Source organism: Hydra vulgaris, chromosome 08 (assembly GCF_038396675.1).
Source record: "Hydra vulgaris chromosome 08, alternate assembly HydraT2T_AEP".
Lineage (NCBI taxonomy): Eukaryota > Metazoa > Cnidaria > Hydrozoa > Anthoathecata > Hydridae > Hydra > Hydra vulgaris.
In genome coordinates this window covers 24,067,054-24,088,343 of record NC_088927.1, presented here as the reverse complement: position 1 = coordinate 24,088,343, position 21,290 = coordinate 24,067,054, and the positions used below count along the sequence as shown (strand labels likewise).

The 21,290-nt window shown below is 28.3% G+C and overlaps 1 protein-coding gene across 3 annotated transcripts in view; it reads left to right on the top strand.

The window, feature by feature from the left end:
- The window catches only part of LOC101237419 (uncharacterized), an 84,539-nt gene that overhangs the window by 25,894 nt on the left and 37,355 nt on the right, over positions 1-21,290 (top strand). For all 3 annotated transcript variants that reach the window (XM_065803275.1, XM_065803276.1, XM_065803274.1), the window contains 2 exons: positions 5,029-5,234; positions 11,675-12,228. In XM_065803275.1, coding sequence (XP_065659347.1) covers positions 5,029-5,234; positions 11,675-12,228 — 760 coding nt within the window. The remainder of the gene's footprint in view (positions 1-5,028; positions 5,235-11,674; positions 12,229-21,290) is intronic.

The window sequence follows — 21,290 nt, the reverse complement described above, 5'->3', positions numbered from 1 at the left end:
ATGGTTGGCATACCTAAAACCAACTGCAATTGCCTTAATAAAAATACCTGCCCTTTATCAAACCAATGCTTAACAAAAATCATTATATACCAAGCCAATATAAGTTCCAATAATCCTACTAACATTCCTGTCAACAAATCCTACATCGGTATAAGTGAAACACCATTCAAAATTAGATATGCCAACCATATAAAATCATTTAACATTCTAAAGTACAAAAACGACACCGAGTTGTCAAAAGAATTTTGGAAATTAAAAGATGCTAACTTAAACCCAGTTGTTAAATGGAAAATAATTAGACAATGCAATGCTTACAACCCAACCACGAACCCAACCTGCAAATTATGCACAAACGAAAAATATGAATTTCTATTTTCCAAAAATAAAAATCTACTAAACAAAAAAAGTGAAATGCTATACAAGTCAAGGCATCGAAACAAATTTCTTCTCGCCCTATTCGACATGGGTGATTGATCAATTTTCTAATTAATTAAATATTGTTTGTTTTGACGTCAGAACTCATTCCATTGCTTTGTTATGTTTTTTCTGTCAATTTCTGTATTTTGTATTTTTTAACGGTTTTATCTTAATTTAAAGAATAAAATATGGCCGATGATTGCCGAAGGGCATGAAACTTTAAGTTCCATCACAAAGTTGTATTCTTTCAAATAATCAAACTTTTTATATATTAATACTGATCTATTTTGTAAACAATTTACTTAATATTGATCACTCTCCAACGAACAAGAGACTTTGTATCATAACTTGGTACAATAAAACAACACGTCTTCCAAGCTAGAGGAGGAGTAGCTGAAAAAGCCATAAAGGATTGGTTTACTGAAATTCCGAAGCTTTTACAAGAAAACGCTCAATATTTAAATGATTCGATGCGTGTTTTCAATATGGATGAGAGTGGTTTTCAGTTGTCACCAAAAACTAATTTATTAATTGGTGAACAAGGAAAAAATACATATGAAGAAAGTGCTCGAAGTAATAAAAAAAGCATCACCACTTTATTTGCAGTAAATGCCAGCGGAACTTTTGCTCCATCATTAACAATTTTTAAATATGTTCATCTTCCAAATAGAATTATAAATGCTGCTCCATCAGGAGCAGTATTTATTACACTTTTTCTAATACCCAAGTTTTGGAAAATGTGAAAATGGTTGGATGACCGCAGAATGTTTTTTTGAGTATATAACAAACGTTTTTCATCCATTTTTGATAAAAGAAGAAATTCCTTTACCAGTTATAATTTTTTTTGATGGTCATGTGTCACATTTTTCTATCGAACTTAGTGAGTTTTGCTCTAAAAATGGAATAATTCTTGTTGCTTTGTTCCCAAATGCAACACATATTTTGCGGCCGCTCGATGTGGCAGTTTTTGGGCTAATGAAAGCAAAGTGGAAATCGTTTTGACGACAATGGCGCATTGACCATAAAGGACAAAAAATAAACAATGAAAATGTACCAGAAACATTAAATTCTTTTATAATCGATCCTTCTATGGCAAATAATATTAAAAGTGGTTTTAAAAATATTGGAATTTTTCCATTTGATGCTAATAGTGTTGACTACAAAAAAATTGTTCAAAAATTATCTGAGTCAAGTGTTGTTCCGGCTCCTTATTTAGAAGAAAACCATTCAAGTATGACTTTATCAGCTTACTCTCCCATAACCTTTATTAAAAAGTGCATTGATTTTAGTATTTTAGAGCAGTTTAAATTGGCTGACGAACATTTTGGTTGGAAAGGTGACCTTGAATACCTCCAGTTGTATCATTTTTGGAAAAGAGCCTTTTCTGAAATGTATAAGACCATAATTTTACCTGATGAAATACAACAGGGTAATAAAAATCTATCAACAACTTGTAATTTAGAAAATGTGCAAGGTATAACCGATATGGAAATGCCTGATTGCAATAATGCAGCTGTAATAGAACCAAAACTAGCTTGTTTCAGTATAAAAATAGCAGCAGAAATAATAAATCCAATCGAAAGTGTTTAAATATGGCCAAAACAACCAGTCCAATTGTCCAAGCGCAAAGTAGAACGTTTACCATCAATTGTAACATCTAAAACGTGGCAGCTAATTCAGAAGATAAAAGTGCAAGAAAAGTCTAAAATAAAGGATGAAAAATTAAAAAAGAAACAATTAGCTGCAGATACAAAGTCAAAAGTAGAGGAAAAAAGATTAAGAAAGAAACAATTGGCTATGGAGAAAAAGTTATTAAATAAAAAAGAAAGAGAAAACATGAAAATTGAAAAAAAAAAAAAAGTTGCAAAAGAGTCAGAAAATGAGTTCCATTTAAATGTTGGTAATAATTATAAAATAAGACTTAGATAGTTATGATGAAACTCTATCCTTTCCAGTTTAAGAACTTAAAGGATAAGTATACTAAAGTAATGGAAATGCTTCAAAATCTTTAATTTTAATTCATAATAATGTTTTTATTACTATATAATTAGTGTTTATTTGATAATAAACATTAAATTTATTTAATAGTCTTTTTTTTTAATTGTATACCTAAAAACGTTTTATAAAATGTTACTAATGCATTAAATTTTCATTTGAAACTGCGAGCACATTTTAAACCAGACACTAAAGTAGATTTGAAAATATAAGATAAGTGTCAACAATATATATGATAAGTGTGAAACACTTACGATGAGTATGGAAAACTGCGCTTTAAAAGATTGATCAAAGTAAGTACAGTATTGATTTAAATTTCAGAGTGAGAATAATTTTAAACTAACCCTTATCGTATTACATTGACGGCTGCAAAAATTCATTTCTAATGCATGTCTACTTTTTGAGTAGTCTAATATATTATAATAACTTTTGTTAAACTTACTTTAAGTGTGGAAACGACCCTATCTGAAAAGAAAGATTTTGTTGAGAAGAAAAAAAAGACTTTTTTGAAAACCATTAAACAACTGATATCTTTACTTTTGTTTTTATATTATTGAAACTCATTTAAATAAAGTAACAAATCACTGCTAATGATTTTTCATATAGAGTGTTAATGAATGTCATATATATTTTTTTTTTACTGCATATATATATATATATATATATATATATATATATATGCAGTAGCGGGCAAAAGTTAACTTTTGCACGATAACAAAGCTTAACTTAAGATAACTTTTGAATGAAAAGTCCAATTTCTTTCAAATTTTCACTGAAATGTCATAAAATTGATTACAAATTTAAAAACAAATGAATTTTTACTAAATCTAAGCAATCTAATCTTAAAAGTTCATTTAATTAAAATTTCCGCGTGCAAAAGTATCCAGACAGAAAGAAAAAACTTAAATTAGATTTTTTTTTAAACATTTTTTAAATTAAAAATGCTTTATTTTAAAGTAAATTGCTTTAGTACTTTGTCAGGAAGCCCTTAGCATTAATTACTGCTTGACAGTGACAAGGAATTGAGTCCACCAGCTTCATAATCACAATAATTTTGATTTTTCGCCTTTCTTGTTTCAGAATATTCAATAAATCAAATTTACTTGCTGATTTTCAACCTGAAATTCGTCAAATTCGTCATTCGTCCTTATATAATAACTTATTAAGTATGATATTATTATTTTTAAAGGTTTTTTAAACCTTTAAAAATAATAATATCATACTTAATAAGTTATTATATAAGGTTATTGTTAAATGCCTAATATGATATTATTAAATTTATAATATTAAGTATTTAATAATAAAAGTATATTATTAATATAATAATAAATTAAAATATAATAAACAAAAATATTATATATTTTCTATTAGATTATATATATTTCAGCAAAACTTAAAAATTCTTTTCAAAACTTTTAAAAGTATTTTTAGGATGCAAATGAACATCACTTCACTTAAACAGCAAAAAGAAAATTTTTAAAAAAGGCATGCTATTAAATAAAGAAATGTTTTAGCATGGTTTCTTTTAAAGTAATAGCAAATACATTCATTTAAAGTAAAAACAAAATTACTTTCTTTAATAGGATGCTTAGTTATTTAACTTAAAAGTAAAAATGAAAGTAATCCTGTTTTAGCTTGGTTTCTTTTGAAGTTGTTGAAAATTCGTTTCAAATTTTAGTAACTAATTGTTTTTTTTATTATAAATATGTGTTTTTTATAATATATAGAAATATTATCAGTTGCATAATTATTTGGAAAAAAAGTTGCTGAAGTAATGCGTTCGTTTAATAAAATTGTAAACAAATGCCGACATTAGCTCAAATAAAAATAAAGAAATGTGATGTTCCTTTTTCTGTCTTTTTTTCAACAAACATTTGCACATTCATCGATTTGTTGCGCCCTGTGATTACTAATAAAACTCTTTGGTCAAACCTTGGATCACTTTGTTATGTTGAACCATTTTTTTTTTTATTTTTTTTATTTTTTTGGGTTCACTTTCAGCAGGTTTTTCTGTTTAACCTGAATTTTTTTTATGGGAAAATAAAAAATTCAAAATAACTTTTTTTAATGAAGTCATTCCATATACATTTTTTGTATTTAAATCTGAATAGAATAGATTGTTATCAGATGTAAAATAACACTATGAATAAAACTGTTGTTAAATAAATCATAACAAAAAACCATTAAAAAAGCAGTTTTTTTAAGGTTAATAAAACCTTTTTTTTTTTTTCAATGTTATCTGTTGAGTGTATAGCTTAAATACATTACATAACTTTTTTCACTGAAACAGTTTTTTATTATGTATATTTAATGTTTATACTTTAGCATTTAATAAAGAAAAATTGTCTTAATTTGAGGTAATATCTCATTTCAGCCAAAGTTAAACTTAACAGGAATTTGCTTTAGTCAAAATTTCTTCAAGTTGCACCATTTTCCTTGATCTTTTGTAGGTTGAAGTTTTAAAAAATTAACTGTATTTATAATATATATATATATATATATATATATATATATATATATATATATATATATATATATATATATATATATATATATATATATATATATGTTCCTTTATTCCACATATATTTTAATAAATATAATAAATTTATTTAGATTCACTATTGAAGCTGGTTTTAAAAACAATGGTTTGACTTCAAAATCAACAGTAAATATCTTGGTGTTAAATGGTGATGTTCCTCAAATAAATCTACAAGCCAAAAAAAAAAAAGTTTCCTACAATGAGCCTATAATATTTATAGCAGATGTAGAAAATGTTAAAATGAATTTTAATTACACTTGGTTTTGTAGCTACAAATATGGTATAATTATTTCAAAATTTTATTTTGTGACTATTTTTGCATTATGGGTTTAGCAATTAAAATCAATAAAAACCAACTAAAAAGCGCTTTAATCTTGTCTACCATGCACTCAAGAATAAATACATATAAAAGCCCACAGTAGCATATTTAAAAACTTTTCTTGGTCCTCTCCTGTGTGCCTAAATGCACAGTTATGGACTATAAAATAGATAGGTGCACCAATTTCACTGCATAAAATTTCATTACAAAATTTTCTGGAATTTATTACTTCATAATTATAGTAAGGGAATATATTTTTAATGTTGTGTAATATATCTAAAGTAACATAAAAATGAAGCCAAGAATTTTCCTATTTAAACTAAGAGAAATTTTCTATATTTTTTCAATAAATATTATTAATAAATTTTGATCTGTTTATATTATTATTGGGGTATAGTCGGATTTTGGTTGGTTTTTTTGACTGACCAATATTGTACTAAATTTTGTGTACAGTGCTATGGGTAAACTAGAAAATATTTTTGCAAACCAAAATAATTATTTTAAACTATTGTTTTTCAAATTTCAGAAAAAGCACATTGGAATGACTGACTTTAGTTTTCTCATTTGCTTTAAGCACTTTTTTTACAAAAAATTTTGATTCATTTTTAATTTTTAGCTGAGACAACGGGAGTGTGTCCATGTAAAAAAGGTGTCTACCTTTAGAAATGTCTCATTTTTTTGTCCATGACTGTTTTAATAGGCAATTTTCAAGGACTTTTTTAAATGATCTTTTTAAAATACTCTCCTTCATGGATGCTGCAATACAAACTTGAGCTTTGTATTATATTACTTTGTTTGAATTTACTATTCGATATAACGAGTGCTTTGCCCAGAAATAACTGCAGTCTGTATTTTTTTCAAATCTTTATAAATTTAATATAAGCTTAAGGGGTAAGCAGATTCTATCTGTTGACCAGCCTTGTGCCCCTTCTTCATCTATTAGGCTGGCACAGATGTATTTATAATACATTGTTTCCAGTTTAGAATGTTGAATGCTAAATCTTCTTTACTCAATGCATGGGTTTTGTTTGTCTCTGTTTTTATGACTAGTCAACTCATTCTATTATCTCCTAATGAGGGTACACCTCTAAAACTCAGTTTTATGGTTCTGAGGCCGACTGGTAGTCAGGTTTCCTGAACTCTGTGGTAGGTCTCAGAGAGGCTGATTCCATCAGCAGCTGAAAAATATCAGTACTAACAGTTCCATGTTGCGCATGGATGGTGTCCCTGTTTATACTTTTGGTGTGCATTGTTGAGGCCACATTCGGAGCCCTTTGTTATGGCTTTGGGTTTATTAACAGTAATGAGGCAATTGCTTAGATTATTAAATAGTGTACTGAGTGCTATCTATGCTTTGATTCAAAATCTTTAAAAAACTTAATAAAGTACCAAAAACCATAAAACACAAAAAACCATCATCATCACCAAGTTCTCTAAACCTATCATTCACTAATATTCATGGTCTTTGAAGTAACTTTTCTTTTGTTGAGTCTTATGTTTTGCAAAGTTCACTAGACCTACTTGCCCTTTGTGAGACTAATTTGAGTTCAGATGTCTCATCTAGTGATCTTAGTGTTGATGGTTATCTTCCTTTAATTCGTAAAGACTCCAATAGTCACATGCTTAGCCTGGGCATTTACATTTGTGGGAATTCGCCAATTTGTTGGGAAACTAGGTTTGAATCGACAGACTATACTTTTATGTGCTTTCGTTTAGTACCTTTATCTCAAGACTGCACTCTTTTTGATGTTATTTCTGATCAAATTGACCAAGCCCTCTCTTTTTATCCATCAGCCAATATCATTGTTGTTGGTGACTTTAATGCTCATCACTCTGAATGGCTTGGCTCTAGTATCAGTAACTCTGCTGGCGTTAAGACCCTCAACTTTTGCCTTTTTCAATCTCTAGCTCAAATAGTCAATTTTTCAACTTGCTTTCCAGACAACCTGAATCGTTTACCTTTTGTATTCAACCTACGCCTTGTTTCTGATCCTAGTCAGTACTCTAAAACTATTATCTCATTATTCTTCATCATCAGAATCCCCCTATCATTGAACCTCTTACAACTACCTTAAAGTGCGGACTGGGACTTTTGTCATTTTCTTCGTGATGGCCCTTGGGTAGAAATCTTTTGTTTTCCTGCTGACAAATGCGCTTCTTACATAACTTCATGGACTCAGGCTGGCATGGAATTTTTTATTCCCTCTTGATGATTCCTCACTTCTCCATGGTTTTCCATGGTGCTGCTGTGATTGCCAATCAAAACCGTTACTTCCATATATATCAGCAAAACAATTCTCCAGAAAACAGACATCTGCTTATTACTGCTAGAAACCATTGTAAAAAAGGTTTTGTCTAACGCTAAAGCCCACTATTCTTAGGTCAAGAAATCTCGTATTTCATCACAAAAATTAGGCTTTCGTGAGAATCTTTCTGGAGAATCTTTAACGATATCAATAATAAGGGCAAATCTGTTATTCCGTTTGCTGATGATACTACCATTTATTCTTGTCATGATAAAAAGCTAACACTCTCTGATTACTTGGAGGGGGCATTTGAGCTTGAAAAGGATCTCACTTCTGCTACAGCATGGGGCTCACAGTGGCTGGTGAGCTTTAATTCAGATAAAACCCAATTTTTTTCAGCCAATCGTTATCGCAATAGTTTAGATCTTCCTATATTTATGAACAGTGATGTACTTGGTGTGTCATCAACCCTTCTTCAAGGATTAACTCTTACTTCTGATCTTCCATGGAAGATCAGAAGTAAGTTTTCCTCTCATGGAATATTAAATTCATTGCAAAGTTAGCATCTGCTAAGGTTGCATCTCTTTATCTCTTGCCACTTTCTTACTCTAGATTCTATTTTTAATCTCTATAAATCTCAAATCCATCTATGTATGGAATACTGTTGCCATATATGGGGTGGATCTTCTAATGATGCTCTTTCTCTTTTAGACAAGGTGCAAAAACGCACTGTAAACATAGTTGGACCTGTTCTTGCAGCCAACCTCCAACCATTATTACATCGTCGTAATGTTGATCCTCTTTCTCTTTTCTACAAATACTATAATGGACACTGCTCTAAAGAGGTAGTGTCTCTTGTGCCATCTACTAAAATTTATTTTTGTGTTACTTGTCATTTATTTAAGTCTTATTCTTTTTTATGACTGTTCCTAAGTGCTCCAAAAACTCCTATTTGTTTAGTTTTTTTCCTCGAACAACAGTTCTTTGGAATTCCCTTCTTTCATCTTGCTTTCCTGATTCATATAATCTGCAATCTTTTAAGTTGTCTGTCAATCATTATCTTACTCTGCAAACTTTATCTTTTCTCTTCCAGTAACTTCCAACTCATATAGTGGTTGTTTGCAGCCTTGTTGGATGTAAAAAAGAAATTGTTATGTTATTACGTTAGTTAAAAAATTATCAAAAATGTTTTTTCTTATATGATTATTAAATTGATAGGGGGAAAAAAAAATTGGGTCAGACTCCATTGCATCAAATAATATTTCCAGTATCCCTTTAAAAAATTTGGCTGGTATTTGTCATTAGGCAACCGCAATTGTACATCACTGTTTTAATCCATATAAAGTAAAAATGTAAAACAACTTATCTACATCTAAATGGCTTTACATTTCTATATAATCTATAGCTCATACAGTGATTTACTACCATTTTACATTTACCAATTACAGTTTCTAACTATAAGTGGTACTATCTTATCTATCACTGTATGAACTATAGTTGGTTTTGTTCCAGACTTCTTTTATTAAAAAACTGTCAATTATATGAGTTATAGATATAAAGTATGAAGACATAAAGACAGGCGAAAGTTTCAAAGTATTGATGTGCAAGGAAAGATATGAATAGTTTTTAGAGTATGAAGGGACATATACAGTAAAACAATAGAACTTTGCTGAATGGCAATTCAAGCGAGAATGAGTTTTGGTAAATGGAACTAAAGATAACAGCTTTTTTGATCAAAATTTTGATAGTTGTTTGTAATGTATAACTGGGTTTTGTTGGATTTAAAATTAAAAGTCCAAAAATGTTTGAATATAGATCAGATTCAAGATGGAAAAAATCAGTTTCAAGATAAGCTGTCTGTTCTAAAAGATCAAAAGTGATGACTTTTTGTCAAGACTGGGGTATAGTTAAAAATCATTAAAATACATAATAAAAACTAAATGATAGAAGAAGATAGAAGGAGAGTAGAAGTTAAGGAAAGTTAGGGAGAATAGAAGTTAAGGAAATTTAGGGAGAGTAAAAGTTACTGAAAGTTAGGGAGAGTTGAAGTTAAGGAAATCTGAGGAGAGTAGAAGTTCAGGAAAATTAGGGGTCATCCATAAAGTTCATATTAATTAAGTGATATGGTGTATCTCTCAGATACACCATATAATCATTAAACTCTCTCAGATACACCATACAATGCAACTTTATAGAGATTACTAAGCAAAGCCTATACCATGCTGCTTCATCTAATGCACAAAAGAACCTTTTTGTTATAACAGTTAAAATGTCAGCTTTAAAACCAGAGAATCAAAATCCATATTGATTTTGTAATTAGATTCAAGATGAGGTATTAGAAATTGTTAGTTAAAGCCTCAAAGAGCTTGCTAATAATTGAGAGAAAACTGATTGGCTGCTAATAATATAGAGAAAACTGATTGGATGACAAAAAAACTGATTGGGTAATAGAGTGTTCTTCAAAGTTTTTTAAAATTGGCTATTTTCCAGCAGGCAGGAAAATAAGATTTAGTTAAGCCCTTATTAAATGCTAAATTAAATTTTATTTTCCTGTTTAGAAAGTATTGAAGAGAGTTCTAGTGAACACTTTTTGTAAGACTATGACAGAAATGTTGTCTGGACTATTACTCCATCATTGAAAACATCATTATTTTAAATGTTTAGTTAATGAGAGAAATAAATTAAGCAACAAAAGCCCCAACAATGAATTACCTTGTTTCTTAGGAATGTCAGAATGAATGTTGCATTAGATTAAAGATTTGCATTATCCTTGGAAGAAGTATTAGCATCAGACCCATGTTTTAGGGATAAAATTTTACCATTTTACAAAAGTCTTTAGGCTAAAATACAAAATTTAGTAAACTGAGAGTTTTGGAATTCAGCATCAGACAGCATCTTTTTAGATTAGTTGTACTTGCAATTTACAAATCAAGGAGTGAAGGTAAGTGATTAGGTTGCCTGGAAACAAAGTTAACTAACTGAATGAGAGATTGAGAAATATGAATGTTATGAGCTTTAGTGTGAAAAGCAATAAAGTCACCAATAATGACAATATTGACTGATGCATAAAATTAAAAGACTCAATATGTTCAAAAAAAGAAGTTTTAATGTTAATTTTTATCAATTTGATAAAAAATAGTATCAAAATTAGTGCAGTCTTGAGTAGAAGGAGAATGATAAAAAACAAAGTGAAAGATAACTAAGTGAAGGCATGCTAAACAGAAGCATATAAAAGAATGGTCAGAAAAATCAAACCTGATTCCACAACAAATAGGTTGGTGCGAATGTAAATGGTAAGTAAAACATGTGGCTATTAGAGTCCTTGGAAATGAACTCTGAGATCCAAAGATGAAACATCTAAATTCAAATTAGTCTCAAGACCAAGTAAATCTGGTGAATTTTGCAAGAGGTGAGACTGAAATCTCAGCTATGCAGATGCATAGTATTAACACGGCTCTCATACTCTGAAATTTTACAGCTGTTGAAGAAATTAGTCTAAGAGCTACCTACTTAAGAGCTTAAAATAACAAATTACCCTATTTTTGTTACATTATTTTATATGGTGTTTTTAGAAAAAGAAGAAAAAAACAAAGAATAATGGAAAAAAATATTGCTGCCCTATGCCAAACCCTCAGTCGATGTAGCAATATTCACTTATATATATATATATATATATATATATATATATATATATATATATATATATATATATATATATATATATATATATATATATATATATATATATATATATATATATATATATATATATATATATATATATATATATATATATATATATATATATATATATATATATATATATATATATATATATATATACATACTTACATATATATATATATATATTATATATATATATATATATACATTATATAGATAATATATATTATATATATATTATAGGTGTATATATATATATATATATACATAATATATATATATATATATATATATATATATATATATATATATATATATATATATATATATATATAAAATACATATTTATTTATATTTGTGTGTGTATATATTAACACACACACAAAAGTAAGAGCAAGTTTAGTCTGATTTAAATGTTAAAAATATAAGTATTATTCTGTTGTTTTTAGCTTCTTTTTTTTTTACTTGCAGATGATACAAATCAACCACTTAACCATGATTCCCTTACTATTGTTCAAGTCAATTCAGTGTTATTTCCAGATGGACGTATACCTACAATTATAAAACAATTTCCTCCATTTTCGTTTGATTATGGTCGTTCTGTTGTTTGTAAATTTTCATTTCCTTATAAAAATCAATTAGTTTATGCTTACGAAGAGGTTGAAATAGTCATACCAATAAAAGATGCCATTATTATTGCTTCACCTCAGTCTGGACTTGCATATGAAGATAAATTTAGGTTTCGTGTATCTGGCTGGCATCAATCAAATGTTTATTTGTTTAGGTTTGGTATTTATGCTAAGTATAATGCAAATAAAGAAAGTGATAAAATTTATAAATCAATGTGGTCAGCCCAAAATTGGATTGAAAATGTTCAATTTTTTATGGAAAAAGGTAATGGTCCAGGAAATCAATTAAAAATCTTTTATGAAATTATGAATGATGAAGGTTTTGTTACTACAATCGTGTCAGAAATAGTTTTGAATCCTTTTAATGCTCAAAATGGTATCAAAATTGCAAAAAAGGTTTGTAGTTGCATAAGTTTGTAGTAATCATGTCTTAAATATATATATATATATATATATATATATATATATATATATATATATATATATATATATATATATATATACATATACATATTATATATATATATTATATATATATATATATGTATATATATATATATATATATATATATATATATATATATATATATATATATATATGTATATATATATATATATATATTTAACTAACTTTCTGACCATCAATATGGATTTCGATCTTCTCGTTCTACAGCTGATTTGCTAACAGTAATAACTGACAGGTTTTATCGTGCATTAGATGAAGGTGGAGAGGTTAAGGCCATTGCTCTTGACATTTCTAAAGCTTTTGATAAAGTTTGGCATGCTGGTCTTCTCCATAAGCTTTCTTCTTATGGTGTATCCGGCAACATCTTTAAAATTATTGAATCCTTCCTTTCCAATCATAGAATAAAAGTTGTCCTCGATGGACAACACTCTTCTTCTTATTCTGTAACTTCAGGGGTTCCTCAAGGTTCTATCCTTGGCCCTATACTCTTTTTAATTTACATTAACGATTTTCCAGATATTCTCACATCTAAGGCGGCATTGTTTGCTGATGATACTACCATTTATTCTTGTCGTGATAAGAAACCAACACCCTCTGATTGCTTGGAGGGGACATTTGAGCTTGAAAAGGATCTCACTTCTGCTACAGCATGGGGCTCATAATGACTGGTGAACTTTAATTCAGATAAAACTCAATTTTTTTCAGCCAATCGTTATCGCAATAATTTAGATCTTCCTATATTTATGAACGGTGATGTACTCGATGAGTCACCTACTCTTCATCTTCTAGGATTAACTCTTACTTCCAATCTTTCTTGGAAACCATATATCAAATCAGTTGCAAAATTAGCATCTGCTAATGTTGCATCTCTTTATCGAGCTCGTCACTTTCTTACTTCGGATTCTATTCTCTATCTCTATAAATCTCAAATCCGGCCTTGTATGGAACACTGTTGCCATATCTGGGGCGGATCTTCTAATGATGCCCTTTCTCTTTTAGACAAGGTGCAAAAACACATTGTAAACATTGTTGGACCTGCTCTTGCAGCCAACCTCCAACGATTATCACATCGTCGTAATGTTGCTTCTCTTTCTCTTTTCTACAAATACTATAATGGGCACTGCTCTAAAGAGAACAACGAGAACGGGGAAACTATGTTTTTTAAAGTTGTCGTTCACGTAGCCGTTTTTCGTAAAATATCGTTACAAAAGTTATTATGAAAACGTCGCGGTACGAAAAGCCTTTGTATAGTTCTGTATATTTTTCTTAAAGGAGCTAACATATCCCCTGAACAGCTTATTTGGAACAAAAATATGAGTAAAGTTCGTGTTGCTGTTGAGTGGATATTTGGATATATTGTAAACTATTTTAAATTTTTAGACTTTAAAAAGAATCTTAAAGTGGGACTTGATCCAGTTTCTAAAATGTATTTGGTATGTGCGTTAATGCATAATGCACGCGTTTGCCTATATGGTTCAACAACAACAACATATTTTGATTGTCAAGCACCATCCCTTTCAGAATATTTTATTTAACTTTTATAATTTAATAAATACTTTTTTAAATGAAATATAAGACAGAATATAAAATTGCTTTATTTTTTTTCAGGTAAAAATTTGCTTAAAATTTCTAAAAAAGATGCTTGCTGTTGCATCATAGCTTGCATCATGTTATTTTGTTGCTGCATCATCTGTTGCATTGTTTTTCCTTGTGTTTCAACTTCTATTCTTTTGACTTCAAGTTCCTCTTTTCTAATATTTATTTCCATTTCACTTTTCTCTTTTAAATAAGAAATTGTTTCATTGCCATTATTTCTGGACTTTTTATTAGTTTCTTGTCGTCCGTTTTGCTTTTCACTTTCACTACATGTCTCTAATGACCGCTTTCGCATTTCTATTGCTTTCAAATTATCTGCATCAACCTTTGCATTATTTTGGACTAAGAGATCTTTAAAATTACTTTCAGATTGCTGAAATCTCTCATAGACATCAGCAATAGCCACATCATAGTCTGTTAAGTCACATGTAATTCCACTTGCTTTATTTTCTTCTGCATCTTTTTTTTTAAACTTTTCAATTAAAAGGTTTACATGGTCTCGAGTTGACCTTCCAGTAACTTTAAAATAAGGCTCAGGTAATCCATTAAGAGAGTTGGATATTTTTTCCCATGAATCGCCTCTTTCTTTTGAACCACGTTTAAATTGCCATGGCTCGAAGGTCAAAACCTCCATTAACAACAGTGAATCGTGTAGTTGAGTCGCATTGAACTAGAATATAAAAGTGTTTTTTTAAATTTAATTATTATTTTAATAGATTGATTTATTTAATAGATTGATTAATTTTTGATAGAATAGATTTAAATGATTAAAAAGTCATACTTATACAAATTTAAATCATTAGAATTATATTATATTAATTATATTATAATTATATTACTCATTAGTTTATATAAATCTTGTCTTTAGGGGAAATCAATTTAGATGACCCTGGAGATAACAGATTTATATAGCCACATTTTATAACTATTTTTATAAATAAAATATTACCTTGAGGGTGATGTTATTGTTCCACATGAAGATTCCATAACAAAGATAAACTGTGTGTTATGTTTAGCTTGATAACTATTTTTCATTAATTTATTTATTACTGCTCTGTTTAATAAAAACTGAACACTCAAACTGAGCACTAAATACTCTTGCAAGAAACATAAAAATCTAATACAATGTCTTTTCTAGTTCACTAAATTTAACTCATCTTTGCACATTTTCTAGTAATAATTTATATAGAAACATAAACCTCAAAAATGTAAATTATAATATTAATATACATTACCAGTTACTAAATTAATAATAGCCATATATTTATTTGGTTATTATTGATAATCAATAATTATTGGTTATTGATTTTAATTGTTTTTAATTGATAATTATTATTAATATGTTTATATAAGCATATTAACAATTATTATCAATTAAAAACAACTTTAATCAATAACCACGCAAACATCGCTTAATACTCCGAACCTTTTACCATTGAATTGCACACACAGAGCTGATATATCAGCTTATATCGATATAAAATTCACCACAAAAAACAAAAACAAAAAATCTTAGTTTGCAAAAAAATGTTAACGTTTTCATAATCATTTCACGTTTTCAACACAACGCTGAAACTTTAATTTTAACGTCCGGCCTAGAACTTTGAAACGCGAATTGAGACTTACCCTAAGCTTACACATGCGCATCAGCAATTTTTTGTGTTTGGACGTTGCGGTTGCAGTTGTCGTTTTGATTTCGTAAAGTCGCTAGTGTCTCTTGTGCCATCTACTAAAATTCATTCTCGTGTTACTCGTCATTCATTTAAGTCTCATCCTTTTTCTGTGACTGTTCCTAAGTGCTCCAAAAACACTTATTCATCTAGTTTTTTTCCTCGAACTTCAGTTCTTTGGAATTCGCTTCCTTCATCTTGCTTTCCTGATTCATATAATTTGCAATCCTTTAAGTCGTCCATCAATCGTTATCTTGCTCTATAACCTTCATCTCTTCTCTTTCAGTAACTTCCAACTTTAGTTAATGGCTGCTTGCAGCCTTGTTGGAAGCGAAGATGTTTAAATATATATATATATATATATATATATATATATATATATATATATATATATATATATATATATATATATATATATATATATATATATATTTGTACATATATATATATATGTTTCCCAAAAAATTTGAGCACCATTAATTCACTCTTTCCTTGCCCTCAAATGGTATATTTGGAAAAAAAAAGAACCCTTAAATGACTAAAAGCAGCTTATTTTAAGTGTTTTTAGGCCAAGACTGTGGTAGTGGTGTAATGATAGAGCGCTCGCTTCATAAGCGAGAGGTTCTGAGTTTGATCCCCACCATGTGCCTGCTAGTATTGCGCTCAACTTGTTTCTCCGCGCAGTCGCCTTGTTCGTCAAGGTTCGTGTTTCAGAGATATAAAGTTGAGAGAGGGTTATAACCACAATTAAGTAACCTCCTTGTCTGTAGTGGCCTTCTTGGTCTTGGGAAGGTGAATTAACATAAAAAAAATTAAAAAGACTAACAAAATTTTTTAATAAATGTTTTAGGACATAAATAAATATCTGAATTTTTAATTAAAGATATGGCACCCACCTCCCCCTTCCCCCCTAAAAAGAGTATAATTTACATTTTAGATCAACTGAAATTTAGTTTTTACACGGTGCAGCATTGCTTTTAAAACCTTTACAAAAATTAGATTAAAGCATTTTTATTTAAATTTCATAATAATGTCTACACACATCCAAAAAATAGGTTTTGAGTTTTAGTTCAGATTTCCCCAAATATTTTTATAGAACTTTTCAGTGTCTCTTCAGGATGATGAATCTAGTAACTTAAAAATCAAAAGGTAGCTTTTTTTGAAAAAAGTGAAAAATAGGAGTAAAAAGATCAACTTTCTTTAAAGATACTTATTATCCTAACTCATATACTTGATTAGCTATTCAATATCACAAAGATTTGTTTTTACTGTTAGCTAACAATTAAAAAAAAAATATTTACAATCCAAAGTTTTAAATTTGTTAATATAAATATAAAATATCTCATTTTTTCAGTCTATAAATAAGTGCTGCTAAATGATTCAGCAATTTTTTTACTTTTAATAAAGTGCTTTGAACTTGTTTGTAAAACATTGAATTGTTCAATTATTAGCTTTGTTTTTGAGTTAGCAGATTCAGGTGCCTGTTCAATGGCCAATAAGTTAATAACTGTTGCAAATAAGTTAATAATAAACTTTTGCAAGTGAGCTGAGATTAAGTGTATTTTCCTGTTCACTGTTAGTTTCTCTCCTTGAAACTAATAAAATATTATGTAAAATGGATAATAATAATAAAATAATATGCTAATATAATAATAGTAATATAAAGTCAATTTAAAGCAAATTAGTTTTTAACAAATTTACTTTAAATTTATGACAAATTAACTGTACCTCGGAACATAACTCCTGTGTTGCATTGTAGGAACAACTAAAGTCAGTTATTAGTTGAAGAGTTAAGATAACTTCGGAAGGTTCCTTGAACCTTCCGAAGTTATCTAAATTTAGGCCAATAAAAAGCTATATACATTGTTATGATAAGAATGCTCTCATCAACCCACCAAAAAGCTCACATTCTCCTTCACACTGAGGGCAAGCTTATTTACCGCCATAAGACTAAATTTTTATTTTTTATCTAAATTCTAATTTAAAGTTAATGAAATTCCTAGAAAAAATATTAATTATTTTCAAATCAGCTGCAAGAACATATTTACAATCTTGTAGCTTTAAAAGATCTAACAAAATGGCTAAATTTCTGTGTGTTTTCTGCATGTTATCACAATATACAAGAACTACAGAGTGGATTAATTCCAGAGCATGTTTTGTGAGAACTGATCTTTGCATTGTTCTTTTTCTGGATCAAAGAGGTTTGAAGTTACCTTAAGTGATCCACCACCTACAAAATATTAGTTTTACTTAAAAAAATACATGCTATTAAGTTCAGGATCTCTTCATCTCATAGCACTTTTACCTGAATCAATTTAAATTCGTATTAATGTTTGGTAAGGGTTTTGCTTCCTGTAAGTTATTACAAAGTTGAGGAGCTCAGTCAATTGGGAAACATAAACAAGGTCTCTTAACACACCTGTTGATAATTTTGTTTTCTTCTCTTCTGCAATAACTGACTTTACATCATAAAATTCAGATAGGAATATACTTTTTTGGTAAAGTTTTTTTCAAGATTTGCCTCCAATTGAATTCCACTTTTCCTCAAGGATTTCAGAAGGATCTGTGATTTGAATTGACTTAATCCAAGTTGAATAATTTCAGTTTCTTCAAATTTGACTTTTCTTTATAACTAATTGAAGAACACCAATAGTTATAGGTAAATAGCAACCCTCCTGAATAGTAAAATAGAATAATACTTTTAATGATTTAATCAATTCAAAGACACTAAAAAATCTAATAACAAATTACCAGTATTTAGATCTGGATTCCATGCTCAAGTTTTTTTTCTTATAAACAATCTTAATACATTTAAATTGACTTTTTCCTGAATTTTTTTAGAAGCATTAAAGTATTTAGTAGAATGATTTGTACACGCGTTCATTTCAGTACATTGATGTTGAATTCCTCTCTCAATTGCACATAAGCAAATATTAAACATTCTAATCGAACTTACTAATTTCTTTGTTTTTTTCATATACGGAAATCTGGATCTAGCCTTTGAACAAACTGTTTATGTTTCACATTTTCTAGAGCTTACATGCCTAGATAAATGGGCAGATTGCCATCGAGTTTTAACAATATTTGGTATGTCTTTACTTTCTTTCAGTAAGTTTACATACTTTTTGCATGTTGGAGATATATCTACATAAGTAAGAAAACTTTTAAATATAGATTATTTTCACAAAGTTTAAAAAAATTCCATTAATAATTCATAAAACGGAATATACCTGTTAAATAACTGTACACAGATATTGAATATTTAGATTTTACCTAAATTTTTATGTAAGCCTCTAACAATTTCATGACTTGAATACATTTAAGTATTTCTTCAAATAACAACAGCAAATAATTTTCTGATTCAATAAATGGTCTCGTTTTTCTTTGCTTTTACTGTTTCGTTAGATAATATATTAGGCATTTTCTAATACAGAAGTTAAACAAATTTTTATTATCATCAGTAATCAAACAAATTATTGGATTAGAGTTGGAACATTCTATTATTATATTGAATAAAGAAAGCTGTAAACAAAATCAAGAAAATAGAAATTTTACTATTGGAAATATTTTTAACAAGGCATTATAGAAAAGCTTCTTTAAATTTTTATATATGGTTCCATCAACAATTTCTATAGAAAAATTAACATCTTAAGATAATCAAAATTTAAATCTGGATAAACTAAATTATAATTTGAAAGTTTTATTATTGACTTTTAATATTGACTTTTAAAAGGAAAGGTTTTAATATTGACTTTTAAAAGGAAAGGCTCAACTTTACAACTCTAACCCCCTCCCCTTTTATACAAAAATTTACAAAAGTATAAAATTATTTTTTTTCAAAAACGGCTACCTTTTGATTTTTAAGCTTCTAAACACAGTATCCTGAAGTGTCACTGATGAAAATTCCGTAAAAATGTTTGGGGAACTCTGATCTAAAATCTAATTTTTGGATGTGTGTTTAGAAATTTATATATTTTAAGTCATATTAAAATTACTTTGTGTATTTTTAATAACTATTTTGAATAAAAAAAAATCTACTACTGTTACCACTACAATTTTTCAATTTTTATAAAAGATCATATGAATATGCTATATGTTTAAGATATAGCATTTTATTTGTACTCTTTACAATATAAAAATATATTAAATAAAGTATCTTAGCATACATTTTATATTAAGCAGTGCAGTGATGCTTTAATGAGATTTAAAAATATTAAATTTAAAGTTGATTATTTAAATATAATTATTAGTTTTAATTGGGCAAAAAATGTAAACTGAGATCTAATAAAAAAGAAATAATTTAATTAAGAATATTTTGGTAATATATTTTTTTTAAGAAACTTTCTTTGATATATAGAGGAGGAAAAAGAATGAGATAAAAAATTTTTAACCTAAATGATCTCAATAATAAAAACTTGTATTTAGAGATTCAACTTCTAACAGACATGGGTATTTTACAACATCAAGCATCAACATTACCTGCAATCTAAACTGCCTAAAACTTCCAAAAAGATTAGTTTAGTTATAACTAAACTGTAAGCATACTTTGATATTAATTTAGTTATAACTAAGCTGTAAATATACTTTGAAAAGGTTAAGAAACCTTAGATAAAGATGAGATTTGATATTGTTAGTGGCACTAAAGTAAAAAATGTTCTCACAAAGTTAGACAAATAGTATTCTGGTCTAGAGAAAAATGAAAAAAGAAGCTCTGCTAATATTTAACAAACGAGAAAAAACCCTAAAAACAGTTTTTTGGGCATACCAGGTTTAAAAACATATAAGATATAATAAAAAATCTGCCAAAGATAAGCTTGAGGATTTTTTTTGTTTGGATATTTTTGGAAGACTTTGGAGCAAGAAAGTTCATATTTAGGACAGAGGATATTAAGTTTAATAGAAAGGTTAAACTTTACAAATAAAAAAAGTTTTAAAAGATATTTTTATTATTAATTATTTTAGTTAAAATTAAATTATTTTATGCTTTCAGGCAGCAGAAAGTAACAGATTGAAAATTTTGAAAGAAAGTGCAATAAATAGAGTCTAATTATAAAAATGAAATCATTTCTGATACAAGTTTTGATTCATTTTTTGATTCAATTTTTGAGCCTATTGGTTATTACCAAAAAGAACCACTGCAATATAACAGTAAATTACCAGCTGAAATTCCAATAGAATGCTGCTATTATGGCTACAATAAATGATATTTCACCAAATGTTAACCAAAAGTGACTTTGAGATATAGATTGCAGTAAATCTGGCTGAACATTTTAAAAAAGAAAACATGGTGAAGTTAGACATTAATAAAGATGTAGAAAGAAAAATCCCAAAACTGAAAAACCCCTACTAAGTTTACCCTTTTTGGTAGATGAGTTTTCTTCCCTTATGTTTAGCTTTAAGGGTTTAACAGAACAAGATGAAAGAAAGGCTTTTAAGGTGTAAAGGCTCTTGACACCTTTAGGTACTTGTTTGACGCCCTTAGGTACTTGTTTGACGCCCTTAGGTACTTGTTTACTCAATCTTTTTATACTGTTTTTGAAAAATATGCAAATAAAATTTGGTGAAAGGCTTGCGATTTGATGCAACCATATGTTGATAATTACAACAAACTGCATTTTTAAAAAATTTCAGTTTTGGTTTTAATTTAAAAAAAAGAATGCAATTAACTGTGGTTTTCAGTTTTTCTTGTTAAATAATAAAACTTATGTAAGTTTATCTTGGATTGT